Genomic DNA, 14,924 nt, shown 5'->3' with positions numbered 1-14,924 from the left:
AGACTACAAACTGATAGCTCTGTGTGGTCATATTAAATATGTCTAATTTTATAATGCTTGAGCTTTTGTTTTTGAGACCTGAAGACTTTATAAGCAGCAGGTTTCAGGGGAAAAGACTCATTCTCAAAATATGAATATTTAATCTAAGGCCAACCCTATTACAGAAGTTCAGTCTATAACATTTTTATTCCTCCATTCCTCCAAGGAGCTCAGGGCAGCAACCCTGTGAGTTGTTAGGCTGAGAGTCTGAATGAAGGTCCCTGGGTGATACAATCAGAATCCAAATCTCCCCAATCCTCATCCTCTAAGTACAAAAAAGAGAACGAACTTTGAAGCCAATGGCACCTTTAAGACCAACAAATTTTTATTCAAGGTACAAGCCTTCCGTATATGCATGCACACAATAGCTTATATCTTGAATAAAAATTTGTCTTAAAAGGTGCCACTGGACTCAAAGGTTGTTCTGCTCCTTCAGACCAACACAGCTATCCACCTGAATCTACAAAAATGATAGTTCAGTCGCACCATTCTAATTCCATATGAAGTTCCACAATGAATGCACAGAATTTTACAATTACCTTCACTCTCAGAGCAAAGGGGGGAAAAAGGCATCTGGCTTGGTAATTAACAGGCCCGCCCCCCAAACAAAGACCAGCCAAGTATTTTAATTATCCCTTACCAAAACATTGCAAGTTGTCTAAGGCAGGGGTAGTCAACCTGTGGTCCTCCAGATGTCCATGGACTACAATTCCCATGACCCCTGGCAGCAAATGCTGGCAGGGGCTCATGGGAATTGTAGTCCATGGACATCTGGAGGCCCACAAGTTGACTACCCCTAGTATAAGGAAGGTTGGTCAGTATTTCACTAACATTTGAATCAGTTGCCATCACCTAATCACTACCATCCTTTGTGGTAAGGGAGAAATTCTGACTATATTAAACCCACCTGATACAAACAAATAGAGATTACCATCATAAGAGTTTTGGGTCCACCAACCCAGAGTAATAGAAGAAAAGGGAGACACGGTGAAGTAACAGGCCAAAAAGACAATGATTCAAGTCTCTAAAATATACACAATCAAGTCAGGTCGAGAATTTTACCTGCACTTCAATTTGTAGGTCTTTATCTAAAAGTGCTCTCTTCTTCAATATTTCAGCTTTAAGTTGTTCCTTATGTTTGAAGAGCAAAGCTGAGAGCTTGGTAGCATTCTGTTTACTACGTTTTTGTTCCACACTCTCTTCTCGTTTTCGTTTCTTAGCTGCCTGTTTTTCTTCTTTATCTATCTTATCTAGAATATATTTCATTACTTGGTTGCACACAATCATTCTGGAGAAGAAATACAAACAAGGTTATTGTGCCGCAATCACGAAGTACAAAGACAATGTGAACCACATATATTATTATTAAAGGCAGACGATAATGGCTCAGTGTTGGGGCTCAAGCTGCAGTAAACGTCAGGAAGTAGGAAGAGCAACATATCTCAAGTAGGAATCATCTCTGCATGTCACCACATGGGACAGAAGAAGGTTTGAGTCCAGTGGCACCTTTAAGACCACCTTTAAGGGCCCCTTCTTGGCGATTTCCCATCCATGTACTGACCCTGTCTAGCTTCCGAGACCTAATGAGATTGGGCTATGCCAGGCCACCTCCTCTCATCATTGCAAGTAGTCCCTCCCTCCCCATTGTTTTAGTGCTTCTAAATGCATTCAAGCACAGCCTACAGTACAAAACAATAGATATTCTATAGTCACAACTTTGCTTATTACATTGAACATTTGCTGTTTGCTGCATCATGGGCGCTCAAGATGGCATACATGTGATTCCCATCCAGGCTCTGGGCAGACCAATTACTTGCGTAGCTTTAGGAAAGTTGCTGCATCACATGAAAGATCATGCTCTGTTATTCCTACCATCTCCCAGAACAATTAAAACTAGTATATGGAAGAGAGGATGCAGCCTTACATAAATGTGTAACAAATACAGTGCAACAGGAGGAAGGAGGTGTTTGAGAAGTGACTTAACTCTGATTTCATTTATTTACTGAAGAAACTCTGATGGAAACTGAGATGTATGGCTTGGAAAGAATTAACATAGTTAATTAACATAGTTACACAGCTTAGAGGCTGCCGCTCTTAACCTTAAATGTGTCAGTGGTCTTCTGTGTAGGTGCACATTGGAACTGCATGTGTATAGGCCACCCATGGAAAAGATTTCCCAAATTTTCCACTAGAATAGGAGTGCTCCTCCTCCCTCTGGGACTTTTTTGTCAAAGAGAGCACATGCCCAAGAAGAGGGACACTACTCCCTCCGTTCTCCCTATGCTGCTTACAATCTCCTTTCCTTCCTCTCCCCTCAACAGACGCCCTGTGAGGTATGTGAGGCTGAGAATGCTCTGAGAGAATGAGTCCAAGTTCACCCAGCTGGCTGCTTGTGGAGGAGTGGGGAGTTAAACCTAGTTCTCCAGTTTAGAGGCTGCCCCTCTTAACCACGCCACAAAACTGGTTCTTCTCAACATTTGTTTAGTGCCCCTAAACAACCACACTCCATTGGACAGCTGTGATATGTAAAATGGCATTGAACAGCCATGCACTCAAAACAAGGTTTGATAGCCTCTCCCAACTCATGAGGATGGATTATGTGAGGATCCTGATGAGCCCTTTTTGGAGCCTGAGAGAGCAATACAAAGTAGTATTGGTCCTTAGCCCATCCAAACCCAAGAAGTCACTTTCAAGGAATGAAAGGAGTGCAGAGAAGCTTGGTATCAGAAACAAGTATAAGGATAGCGTTGCATGACATGAGGATTGAGAGAAAATCCCTGGTAGGGTATCCTAACCTCTACGGTGTAATGGTGAAAAGCGATGCTCTTATCTGGAGAACAGGGTTTGATCCCCCACTCCTCCACAGGAGGCCTGTGGGTTACCTTGGGATAGTCACAGTTCTCTCAGAACTCTCTCAGCTTCACCTACCTCACTGATGTGGGGAGAAGAAGGGAAAGAAATTGTAAGGTGCTTTGAGATTCTTCTTCAAGTCCTGTTATAGCCTCAGTTCAAATACTTTTCCATTTAGTGGTGCAAGATATGGCCATGAACGAGTGGTGCTTTCCACTCAGAAAAATCTTAGGCTACTGTTACAGGGCAAGAAAGAAGCTAATCAGATCTACCAAAGTTGTCTGTGGAAATGAGAATAAGCAGATCAGCCCCCTAACAATGAATGCAGTGAGACAGACACGATGTGGTCAAGAGAAGGATGGACAACGTGCATCATAAATAAACCAATCTGCACAGCAAAACTGCCAGAGGGAGAATTCCTCAATGACAGGAGCCCTGTCAGGAAAAGAGTAAAAAAGGACAAGGCACAGAATGACCCACTGTGGGGGCCAGGCCAAATAGCCCAGGTCTCAAAACAGAGTATCTGGGAGTTGGTCCCTGTTAGACCGTTTACGCACTAGAAACTTCACTGCCCCAGCTCCCATGCAGGAGCACAAATCGGGGGCGGATGAGGCACACCAGGCCAAATGCTCCACCGTGCGGGTGCAGGAAGAGGTGGGACAACCTGGCACGACTAAAACTCCAGCCTGCAGCCTGGCATGAAACCTCCAGTGCATAAATGGTCTTAGTTAAGGAAAACAAAATTACAGTGCATTCCGTGACTACAGGGTATGTTTGCACTAAAGTAAAAGACAAGCAAATGTTGTAGAAAGCCAAGAACCACTGGGAAACATATGCCCGCAGCTGAGTCCCCACATGATAGGGGAGGAGGCATCTGAGATTCAGTAGGAGATGCCAAGGATGGAACCTAGCACCTTGCACATGGAAAAAATCGGGATAGGAACCAGAAACTGTAGAGATTGTATTTGTAGCTTGGCAAGGAGTAGTACCACTGTTGTGGAGGCCACGTAGCCCAAACTGATTCAATATAAACTGTGTTGCTAACCATATGGCTTATATTCTGTCCAGAAGCAAACAGCCCTTCCCAGATAGAGAATCTAGCATGAACTCTATAAACTGAAAGGACCAAGTGTGGTTTTTCCCAATTCATCAGGAGTCCTAATTTCTGGCAGATTTCCAACATAAAAGATCTATGACTTAATAACTGGTCTCTGGAGTCTGCCATCAGCAGCCAGTCATCAAGATAAAGGAATATATGGCAACCTTGCAGGTGTTAGTATACAATCATGGGGGTTAAAGACTTGATAAATAGCCTAGGTGCTGTGGCCAAGCCAAAGGATAAAACAGAATGTTGAAACACATGAGTCCCACATGTGAAATGTAGATATTTGAAATGCTGAGGATGGATGGATATGTGAAAATAAGAATCCTTCAAACTGATAACAATGAACCAACAGTGAAACATTGAGGAAATTGAAACCATCTAAAACTTAGAAACATGTAGAAAAACATTTAAACTTCTAAGGTTCAAAAGGGACCTTGTTCCACCATCCTTTTTATCCATTAAAAAACTCCAGAAAAGAAACCGTCTGGTGACTTTAACATCTTTTTAACGACACCCTTTTCAAGTAGTACCTCTAAAGCCTGAAACAAGTCAGGCGTTGTTTGACTGGACAGTTTTGTAGTGAACATGGAATAGAACTAAATCTGGATATAGGGGTTGCTTGTCCACAGGTAGGAGTTGAAGAAAGGGCAAGATTTTCTCATACAGAGAATTGGTAACCAGTCATGATCCCTTCATAGTTGGAGATTTTGAAGCCCAACACAGCAGAGGAATACAATTTTCTTCCGAAAATATCTAGTTTTTGACCTTCTCTGTCTGTTGGTGGCTGGAGCAGTCGCTTTGGTATCTGCTCCATGTGAAACCACCATTAATAATGTCTGTTTTAATGCTGAGTTTAATTTGCTGCAGCCAAGCTGCCGAACAAAAACAAATCTGACTGATAAAGAGGAAAAGAATGAAAAGAGTGAGTGAGAGTACAGAGGAAATAGAGGAGAGACATGAGAACGGGAAGATACTGACTCACTAAACACCGAATGGTAAATTGGTAGTTTTACCAGCTGCTGCTGCTGCTGTTGGTGAGAGGGGGGCGAGGAGAGGAACTGCACTTGGACTAGCTGTGCCTTGCCACTGCTGGGTTTGCCTTTGCTGGCTCAGTAGGCAGGGCCCTGGGGTGCTTATTGCTGGCCATGCTTTGCAATGCCACAGCTTCTTTGGCCTACTTCTGGCCTGGCTTCCATCCCTGGTTCTGACCCAGTTTTCAATTTTCTGGGATGTTTTAGGGCATTGTACCAGCTACTTTGCACTACAGCTCTGGCCCTCCTTTACCAGCCCGGCTCCCAGTCTTTGTTGGCTGACCCCATTTCACAGCTTCATGGTTTTCGCTCTAATCTTCCATTGCCAGCCCAGTTTTTGGTTTCTGGGCCTTGGACTCTGGGCTATTTGGTCATTTACGGGGCTCTGGGCCCCCTCCATGTGGTTCTTGTTGCTTTGGCAGCTCCTTCTTAACCTGTGGTCTCTTGGGTCTCCCAGCATCGTAGTCCAGCTGCACCACAGACTGAACCTGATCTCCAAGGCCCACAGGTGGCTGTGCTTGTCCACCATGTGCACACCTGCCGCTTTCCATCTGAGTTCTGCGGTTTCCAGCTGGTACTGTGACTGCCCTGTCAACCTAGGCCTCCGACCTTTGGGTGTAGTGCCCCTCCTCCTGGTCACACAATCATTTTGGCGGGAAAGCACCAGAGGGTGAAGGGATTTTGCTAGTCTACTAAAAATGTTGGAAATCTTTTCCATGGGTGGTATGTGTATACACAGTGCAATTGTGTGTTTGCACAGAAGCCACAATGGTGAACAAAAAGCTAACTTGCTTTGTACAATGATATTAAAATCAGCATAGTAGTTATTAGGCAGTAATACATCTAGAAATATATAGCTTCTTCTTATTTTTTTGCTGTTCCACTCCCACCTCATTTACCCATCATACTGCAGCTCTCCTAACAAATCCAGCTAGTTGTTGCCCATTGCCACTAGACATGCTGAACCATGTCAGCCACTATAGTATCAGTTTATTTGCAAGTAGAACATATCACACATGTTGTGCTGGATTTTATTTCCCTGGATAAAAGGCAGTAATGTCTAAACCAGCAAAAATGCTATCAAAAGAAAAATGCTGATAAAGGCATCAAGTACATTTGATGTCTAACCAATACAAATCTCCCTTACCTCTGATTTTCTTCACGTTCAGCTGGGGTCAAAGTTTTTTTCTGCTTCAAATGTTCTATCACAGCATTATGTTTCATTACCACCTTAAAGACAGAAAAACAAATGCCATGTATAAAAATTTGTTTCCAATAGGTCCTGCCAGACCAACCTGGTTTCCTTCTTTGTCCGAGTGATGGGTTTACTAGACTGTGGAAACTCAGTTAATCTTGTTCACCTGGATTTCAGTAAAGCTTTTGACAAGGTTCCCCATGATGTTCAAATAGGTAAACTGGGAGGCTGCAGACTGGATTTTTGGATGGCTAGATGGATAGGGAACTGGTTAGAAAACCATACCCAAAGAGTGGGTGTCAATGGTATTTCATCATATTCAAGGGAGGTGAGCAGTGGGGTGCCACAGGGCTCGCGCTTTTATGGGTCTGGCACTTTTCAACATTATTAATGATCCGGATCCGTATGAGGAAGAGGAGGGACTATTCCTTAAATTTTCAGATGACACCAAATTGGGAGGAGTAGTGAACACCCCAGAAGATCTTCACAGAACCACAGAATCATAGGAGTTGGAAGGGGCCATACAGGCCATCTAGTCCAGCCCCCTGCTCAACGCAGGATCAGCCCAAAGCATCCTAAAGCATCTAAGAAAAGTGTGTATCCAACCTTTGCTCACTGGCAGTCTTCAAGCAAAGGTTGGATACACACTTTTCTTGGATGCTTTAGGCTGATCCTGCGTTGAGCAGGGGGTTGGACTAGATGGCCTGTATGGCCCCTTCCAACTCTATGATTCTGTGAAGATACAGAGTTCAACGAGATCTGAACATGCTGGAAAAGTGGGCAAATGAGAACAAGATGCAATTCAATAAGGATAAGTACAGAGTTCTACATCTGGGTCACAAAAAGGAGAAACATGCAAACTAGAAGATACACTTCTGGTTGGCAGTGTATGTGAACAAGATCTTGGAAGACTTGTGGACTGTAAGCTAAATATGAGCAGACAGTGTGAAGCAAAAATAAAGAAGGGAAATGCAGTCTTGGGCTGTATCAACAGATCAACACGTCTCTTGGGCTGTATCAATCAGATCTAAGTCTCTTTCCCTCCCATCTGAAGATGAAATACAGAGCAATGAAGTTAATTTTGATCCAAATGCTCCAAAATATTGTGTTTTAAAATTTAAGCATCGTGCACACCATTGGCGTTCTGACTAAGTGAGCAGAGGCCTTGCAGCTTTGTCTTGTTTGATCTGGGAATGAGATGCTGCTCACACTCTCCCACTTACTTTATCCAAGTAGGCCTGACTGCTGTACTGAAAGCATAGTGTGTGCCAGAAGTGACAGCTTCTTGGCCTGAGGCACAAAATCAGGGCCAAGACACTATATACAACAGGGTCTGTAAGACCGAGCTCTTCTGCCCTGTCTTTGGTTGAGGCCAGGCATGGAAGACATAGGGGCTCCTGTATACTTCAGAATATATTTAAGAACAACTACACTTGTGATAACCAGCACCCTGGGAGTCTGTCCCTGAAGCACAGGGGCGGGGCGGGGGAGATATTGGATTTTTACTTATTTGCTTATTCTTGCCATTGGACTATGTTATGTTTTTAATGTTTTTATCTTGTGAGGATTTATTTTATGCTGAAGCTCACTGCGAGATGACTTGTTTGAACAAACAAAACAAACAAAGTAGAAGATCATACTCCATAACCTTTGTGTGTGTGTGTTTGTGAGAAAGGGAGAAGGAGAACAAACGATGACAGCTATGTATCTGGAAACCAGTTATCATCATCATCCCACATAAAATGGTGACCATGCTTCTGATGACGTGCCAGCCCTCTGACTGGCCCTCACTGGAAGGGCCTTCTCTCACTGAGGGCCAGTCAGAGGCCCACCCCACTTTGACCACATGGAGCTGGCAAGAGGTAAGCTGGGTGGCTCTGCAACCAGCTATCACATCTCCTCAACACTGGTGAGGGCTGTCAACTTTACCAGACCCTACCACCACTGAGGAGGTGTCCAAGGAACACGTGTCTTCCACATAGAAGGTGATTGCTCTTCCCATCCCCCACCAGAGGCAAGCATGCCCGTCCATGCTTCCCTGCCACTGCTGGCGGCACAAGTGGCCTCCTCCCCTGTGGGCACACCATCACTGTTGACTGCCACCTTATGGGCCACCACATCATTTTTGCCACTCCATTTAGTCTTGCATGGTGAGCGTGGGGGTGGTGGGGCTGCCACCAACTCCCAGCCCATTTTTAAAGCAGGCTTTGTCCCTAGTGCCAACATAAAGACATACCTGCTGGCATCCCTAACCTCAGCACACAACAGCTTCTTGCTGATACTACAAGATTGTGAGATACTGAGGTGGTTTTATTAGTAGCAATTTGGAGAAATCATTATCTAGAAAAGTATGTTTGTGGAATGCTCTCTCAATACAAATGGGTCCAGGTAAGTATGGGGGTGGGAATGACAGGGTAAAAATCTAAAAAAGAATAAGGGAGTATCCCTGAGGTTAACCTAATTCATAGGCCACACATAGGCCCAGATGCAAAATGAAGGACAACAAATGAAAGGTTAAGTTTCTTTCTGACACCTTTACCTGTTTCTGGATAATTTCACTTTGATTCGAAGCCTGAAGGGAGTGTTCCCGTTTAATTTCGATATGCTGCTGTTTTTTCTTCTGTTGCTGCTCTCTGAGCTGCTGAACCCTTTGCAGTTGTTCCTGAACGCTTGCGGCTTGAACAGTCACCACATTCTGGATCTGGTGAGCCTGCACTGGACCTGTCTGCTGAATCTGAATAGGCAACTGAAGCTTGATCTGCTGAGGCATCCCACCTTGCTGGGCCTGTATCTGAGCCACGACATGGGACTGAAGCTGGGAGAATACTTGGACTTGCTGCTGAATCTGGGGAACAGTGATCACCTTTGCCTGGGGTGGCTGAATTTGCAGTGGAGGGCACGGAGCTTGAACAGTAACTTGGTTTACGTTTGGGGCGACTGGCAAAGTCTGAACTGAAGTTGTAATTTGGGACTGTGGAGTATGAAGCTGTATAGCCGTATGTGGTGGCATCTGAACCTGCTGCTGGGTGGTGGTCTGCACTTGAGCTGGCTGTATAGCCTGGACTTTGGGTGGAGTTGGTGGGTGTACAAGTGTCTGCAACTGGTTCTGAACTTGAGCTAAAGGCTGCCCTTGTACATGGCTCTGGGATGGATCCTGAACAACAGCTGGAGTTACAGCAGGCTGCTCTATCGGTGGCTGTGCTTCAAAATCAACTGGACACGGAAGCAAAGCTGGAGTCGGAGCTTCAGGTGGGACTTGGGCTTCAGTTTGAAGTGGAGATTGGGTAGGCTGCGGCTGTGCCACGGGTTGAGATGGAACTTGACTGCTCTGGGGCTGCCCTTGTGGCTGGGCTGGGAGCTGACTTGGAGGCTGGACCTCAACAGGTGGAAGCACCGGCACTGGCTGTGTTTGTGTCTGAGCTGGGAAAGTTTGCCTCTGTCCTCCTGCAGCTGGGAAATGAAAAACACACCTTCAGTTCAAAGCCAGAGGAAATTGTCAAGATGCAGCTTTCCTTCTCTGGCTTAAGAAGTCAGTGCAACATTTACATGGCATTATTCATTCCTAAGCCTGAAAATACATTTTTTCTAATAAAATCACTGTTATTTCAAGTACAATGTTTAACATGTTTGCTATTTCACACACACTCATTATCACACTCACACGTAAGCTACCTGATGTTGAGGTGGAAACTGTTGTAGTTGTGGTGCTAGCTGCTGTAGCTGCCGCTGGTAATGGTGTGAAAAGAAATCTTTGAATTGTACCATTTGGCATGGCTGCTTGCATTAGTTGTTGTCCTGGTCCTGGTATTACCGTGACACCCTGTGGGATCAACTGTAACTGGCCAGTTGTTTGGCCCTGCCCTTGAATTACCACAGTCAAACCCTGACTGCCACCCTAAAAATAAAGAAAACAAAACAATCCATATCAACAGAAGATTCTCCAAGGCTGCATTGCAGTATAAAGGATGAAACTGAGAAGGCATCTGATCAGGGAGCTTCAGTGTAATCCCGAACAGTTATCCCTTTCTAAATCCACTGAAGTCAATGAGCTTAGAAGTGTCTACATCTACTTAGGATAGCACTGGCAGGTCCTGAAAATGAACAGAGCAAGTAGTATCTATGCAGAAAAAAAAGGCATGTCCAGAAAGTAATCTACAGCACCAAGCAGTTATAGCAGGTAAATGATACAGAGGGCTCAATAATATGCTCTCAATTGTCTCCTGTGTTCCCAAAAACCTGTACCACATGCCTTAAAGAGACTACCATTAGGTAATTAAAATAATAAAGAAGCATGAATAATCAAAATAAAAATGGCCAACATTTCAGCAATTTTCCTCTCTTAATAACAGAACCAGTGATATAACGCCTTTAAAAACAGTTACGGGTTTTTCTAAGCATTATGTCTTGGATCTTGTCATATGTGAGCCCTGCTGCTTCCCAATTTCTACTGCAGATCTTGGAAAAAGGAACTGGGCTAATATAAGAAAAACTGTGGGAATGAGAGACGTGGTAACATGGCAAACTTCTACTCCTTTGCCTTAGTGCATTTTGCATTTAGATGTAATATGATAATTCCTTAGACCCTTTTGAGAATCATCGACATGGCTGACATTGCTTCGCCTGAAAAGGAACTGGGCTAATATAAGAAAAACTGTGGGAATGAGAGACGTGGTAACATGGCAAACTTCCACTCCTTTGCCTTACTGCATTTTGCATTTAGATGTAATATGATAATTCCTTAGACCCTTTTGAGAATCATCGACATGGCTGACATTGCTTTGCCTGAAAAGCAATACTATTTAAACGCTGATTGTTTAAAATGTTAAAATACTTGTATTCCACTTCTTAAAACAATTTGTAAGCTCCAATGATCTGTGGGCACAAGGATGGTGGAGCTTTCTCTTGTTCTCCTTCCTCCCAGCAGTCCTTTTAGACCACAGGAATGGAAGTTTGGACACATATCACGAGGGTTGTTTCTGCTCTGAGGTTATAAGGGTGTCTTGATAGGAGTGGTTCCCACCAAGGGCTCAAGGAGGCAGGACCAATTTTAACCATTTCCTGTCTCTCAGTGGGAGCTGCTCTAGGTCAGTTTGGTTATTTCACAAGAGAATGAACTAGAGCAGTGGTCCCCAACCTGCGGGCCGCGGCCCGGTGCCGGGCCGCGAAGGCCATGGCGCCGGGCCGCAAAGGCCATGGCGCCGGGCTGCAGCTCCCTCTCCCCGCCCCCCCCGCAGTAAAAAACTTCCCAGGCCGCAAGCTTGCGGCCCGGGAAGCTACTTACTGCAGGAGGGCGGGGAGAAGGAATCGGGGCCGGGCTGCACCCGTGCAGGCCGTGCCCGCGCGGCCCGATCCGCGGGCGTGGCTCGCGGGCGCGGCCCGATCCGCGGGCATGGCTCGCGGGCGCGGCCCGATCCGCGGGCGTGGCCAGAAGCGTGGGCGTGGCCCGTGCGGGCGCGGTCCCCGCGGGCGCAGCCCGATGCCCTGCCTAATAAAGGTTGGGGACCACTGAACTAGAGGACAGAGGACAGAAAGGAATAGAGATAAACCAAAACCAGGACAGGTAAGTCACTATTTGAAACAAAAGTGATAACCAGAGGAACGGTATGAGCAGGTCTGGTTGGCTGGTTTGGCAGGGAATTATCATGTGGCCGTGTGTGGATGTTGTGACACAGTTTACTAATGTAACAGGATTAACTTTTGCTTATATATTCCTACTGTTATGATGGTCAGTTCTTAGTCTGACGAAGGGTGCTTGCACTCGAAAGCTCACGCCTTGAATAAATCTTTGTTAGTCTTAAAGGTGCTACTGGACTCTGATTTTAATATGAGCAGGGTTAAGGAAGGGTCAGAGCAAACAAGCATCTTCCTGCTGCCACGTGAGCACATAGGAGTGATTAGACTGAGGATTCTGTTTTTCATATGTATTATTTTCTTCTCTTTGTATCTTTCTCTCTCTTTTTGGGATAGGAGAAGATGCCCTCCTAACCTCAGAGCAGAAGGAACTCTCACAGGGAGTATTTCAAGGTTTCGTTCTCTTAACAACATAAAATGGGGCAAATGTAAGCCCCCTTTAGGCACTTTTCATATGCATCAGTGGTCAGTCTGTTGAGTGAGCATCCAGTTGGATGCCTTGCAGGGATACTCCTTTTGGTAAGGCCCACTGCCAAGCAGGATGCCTGCACCATGACACCTATGGAGCCCTTGCCCCCTTGACTTGTTTAAGCAGAATTCTGCAGTTTTGTTATCCATAGATATAAGGGCATGTTTGCCCTCAATTAGAACTGCATACCTAATTGCTCGCTGCTCCAGCAGATTAATATGTAACTGTGATTCAGCTACAGACCACTTACTGAATGGAACCACACTGTGCACCCAACCCAATCAGGATCATTCATTAATATTTCAATAACATTAAGTCTCTCTACCAAAGTAACACACCCTAAGCAGGTCGCCTTAATTAGCCCACCATGACAGAAATTGCAGCACAATAAAAATTCATAGCACTCCTTCCTCAATTTGTACATGTTCTCGAGTCTCCTCACCAACGGAGAAATTGAGGCAGGCTTTGCCCAGATGCCTTTTGCTAACAACCATTGTAACATAAGAAATGCCAACGAATCAGGGGTGGCTGAGCTCAAAATTCTGAAGATCATATTGAACTCGGAAGATTTCACCATTCTCACAAGCTGTTCAATATATAGTCAAAGGTATGGGATTTGGGCCTCCTACAAGTTCATATGGGGATGGATCTGATTGTGCACCTGAATCCATATCTGATTGAACTATGACGTCCTCAGAGTCAGGAGCAGGTGGTTCCAACACTGAAAGCTGAGGAAAATACAATGCCTAAGGACTGAGCTGGGAACAGATGTAAGGTGCGAGGGTGGAGGTTGAATGCTGGCAGAAGAAATAACTCTTGTTCATCAATGTCTTCTGCGCAGACACACACTGAGGATTGTGCCTGCATTGGCTGTCCTCAAACATTTTCTTTTAAAGCTTCAAAAAAGCTCCTATAATGGGGTACCCGGTCAAGCCTGTGCATGCATGAGTTTTCGTCCCATGTGTCACATGCTCCACGTCCAATGCATCATATGTTCCACATGCTCCCTTCCCTCAATTCCCTAATGCTTCTGGGATGCTCTAATCGTCTACAACTGACCTTCATAATGTTTCTAATACTTTATACTTACTCTTTTAAAAAAACAAACAAACAAAACCTGAGGGCCTACAGCCAAGCAGACGGGACAGAATTCGTTTCTGCATAGAAGACATTGACCAACACCAGTGACAGGCAACTGCAACTATGTTTTCATCTTCCATCTTCTGGTGCAGCCCCACATTAGGACCATTAGTGAACTACCAACCTGGTCTGGTGGAGGAGGGAGCCTCTCACTGAAACAATGCTTGCAGAACAACTTTCCCCACATTCATCTCCTTTCTCACTTGTTGATCCAGTTCATAATGCTTAACAGAGATTTCCTCTCTTGACCAGGTGGCAGTTCTACAAATATCAAAGGAAGCTTTCCATGGAATGCAGCAGTCATCGCCACAGATTGCGTGGAATGTGTCTTCTATCTGACTGGACACTGCATCCTAGGGTCATAGCAGAAATGCACTGCAGCTATCACCCACCTGGCAATGGAGTGGGAAGAAGCTGCTTTTCCCTTCTTAGGACCCCAATAGCAAATCAAGCATTTCTTACCCCATCTAAATGTTTTAGTTCTTTCTAGGTAATATAATACAACCCTCCTAACGTCAAAGGAGTGTAATTCTTTTTCAGACTAAGAGGTAGGAGAGGGGGAAAATATAGGTAGTACCACTTCCTGCGATGGGTGGAACCTTGACACTCCTTTTGGTAGGATCCAGGATAGGATGTAGGACTAGCCTATTGTCAAAAACCTTCAGGAACAGAGGGTCCCATATGAAAGGTTGCAGGTTCATGCACACATCTGGCAGAGGTCATTGCCACCAGGAATACTACTTTTCGATACAGGAATGCCAAATAAACCAATGTTAAGGGGTTCAAAGGGTGGTCTCATCAATTATGCTAAAACCAGCTGCAGTGACCACTGTGAGACTATACAGGTGTTGGGGAAAACATATGTGACTTTCCTTTACAAACCTTTGGGACAATTTATGTGCAAATACAGAAACATTATGTGGAATGCTACTAAGGCAGCCAAAGGGGTTCTGACTGAGCCAAGACTAACAAATAATCTAGTATAGATTCAAGCAGGTAGCCATGTTGGTCTGAAGTAGAACAACAAAAATAGAGGCCAATAGCACCTTTAAGACCAACAAAGATTGATTCAAGCTGTGAGCTTTCGAGTATGAGGAAGAGTGCATGCACCTGAATAAAACTTTGTTTGTCTTAAAGGTGCTTTTGGACTCTATTTTTGTTGAAATAATCTAGAGGGTAGGTGTACAGGCAAATGCCTCTCTTTTTAGCCCAATCTTAAAAATCTGCCTATTTTTATTCATGAGATCATCTCATAGAAAGTTTCTAATCTGAGTCTTAAACTCTTAAACTCCTTTAGAGTCCACTATATAAATTTGAATCTTCCACATTGTAAGATAGAGGTGGGACAGATCACGATGTAAAACAGTTCCCATTATCAGAAGGTCTGGGACTTCTGGGAGTGGGATGAACACTCCCCTAGCCAAATGGAGTAGTTCTGAGAACCAAATTGACAAGGTCAGAAGG

At 44.7% G+C, this 14,924-nt stretch overlaps 1 protein-coding gene across 10 annotated transcripts in view; it reads right to left on the bottom strand.

The window, feature by feature from the left end:
- The window catches only part of BPTF (bromodomain PHD finger transcription factor), an 85,692-nt gene that overhangs the window by 14,758 nt on the left and 56,010 nt on the right, over positions 1-14,924 (bottom strand). For all 10 annotated transcript variants that reach the window (XM_077328404.1, XM_077328406.1, XM_077328410.1 and 7 more), the window contains 4 exons: positions 9,893-10,115; positions 8,760-9,670; positions 6,173-6,255; positions 1,102-1,327 (listed from right to left, as the gene is read on the bottom strand). In XM_077328404.1, coding sequence (XP_077184519.1) covers positions 1,102-1,327; positions 6,173-6,255; positions 8,760-9,670; positions 9,893-10,115 — 1,443 coding nt within the window. The remainder of the gene's footprint in view (positions 1-1,101; positions 1,328-6,172; positions 6,256-8,759; positions 9,671-9,892; positions 10,116-14,924) is intronic.

Source organism: Paroedura picta, chromosome 3, assembly GCF_049243985.1.
Source record: "Paroedura picta isolate Pp20150507F chromosome 3, Ppicta_v3.0, whole genome shotgun sequence".
Taxonomy (NCBI): Eukaryota; Metazoa; Chordata; class Lepidosauria; order Squamata; family Gekkonidae; genus Paroedura; species Paroedura picta.
Note: the sequence above shows the minus strand (reverse complement) of the source record. Positions and strands in the feature narration are given on the sequence as shown.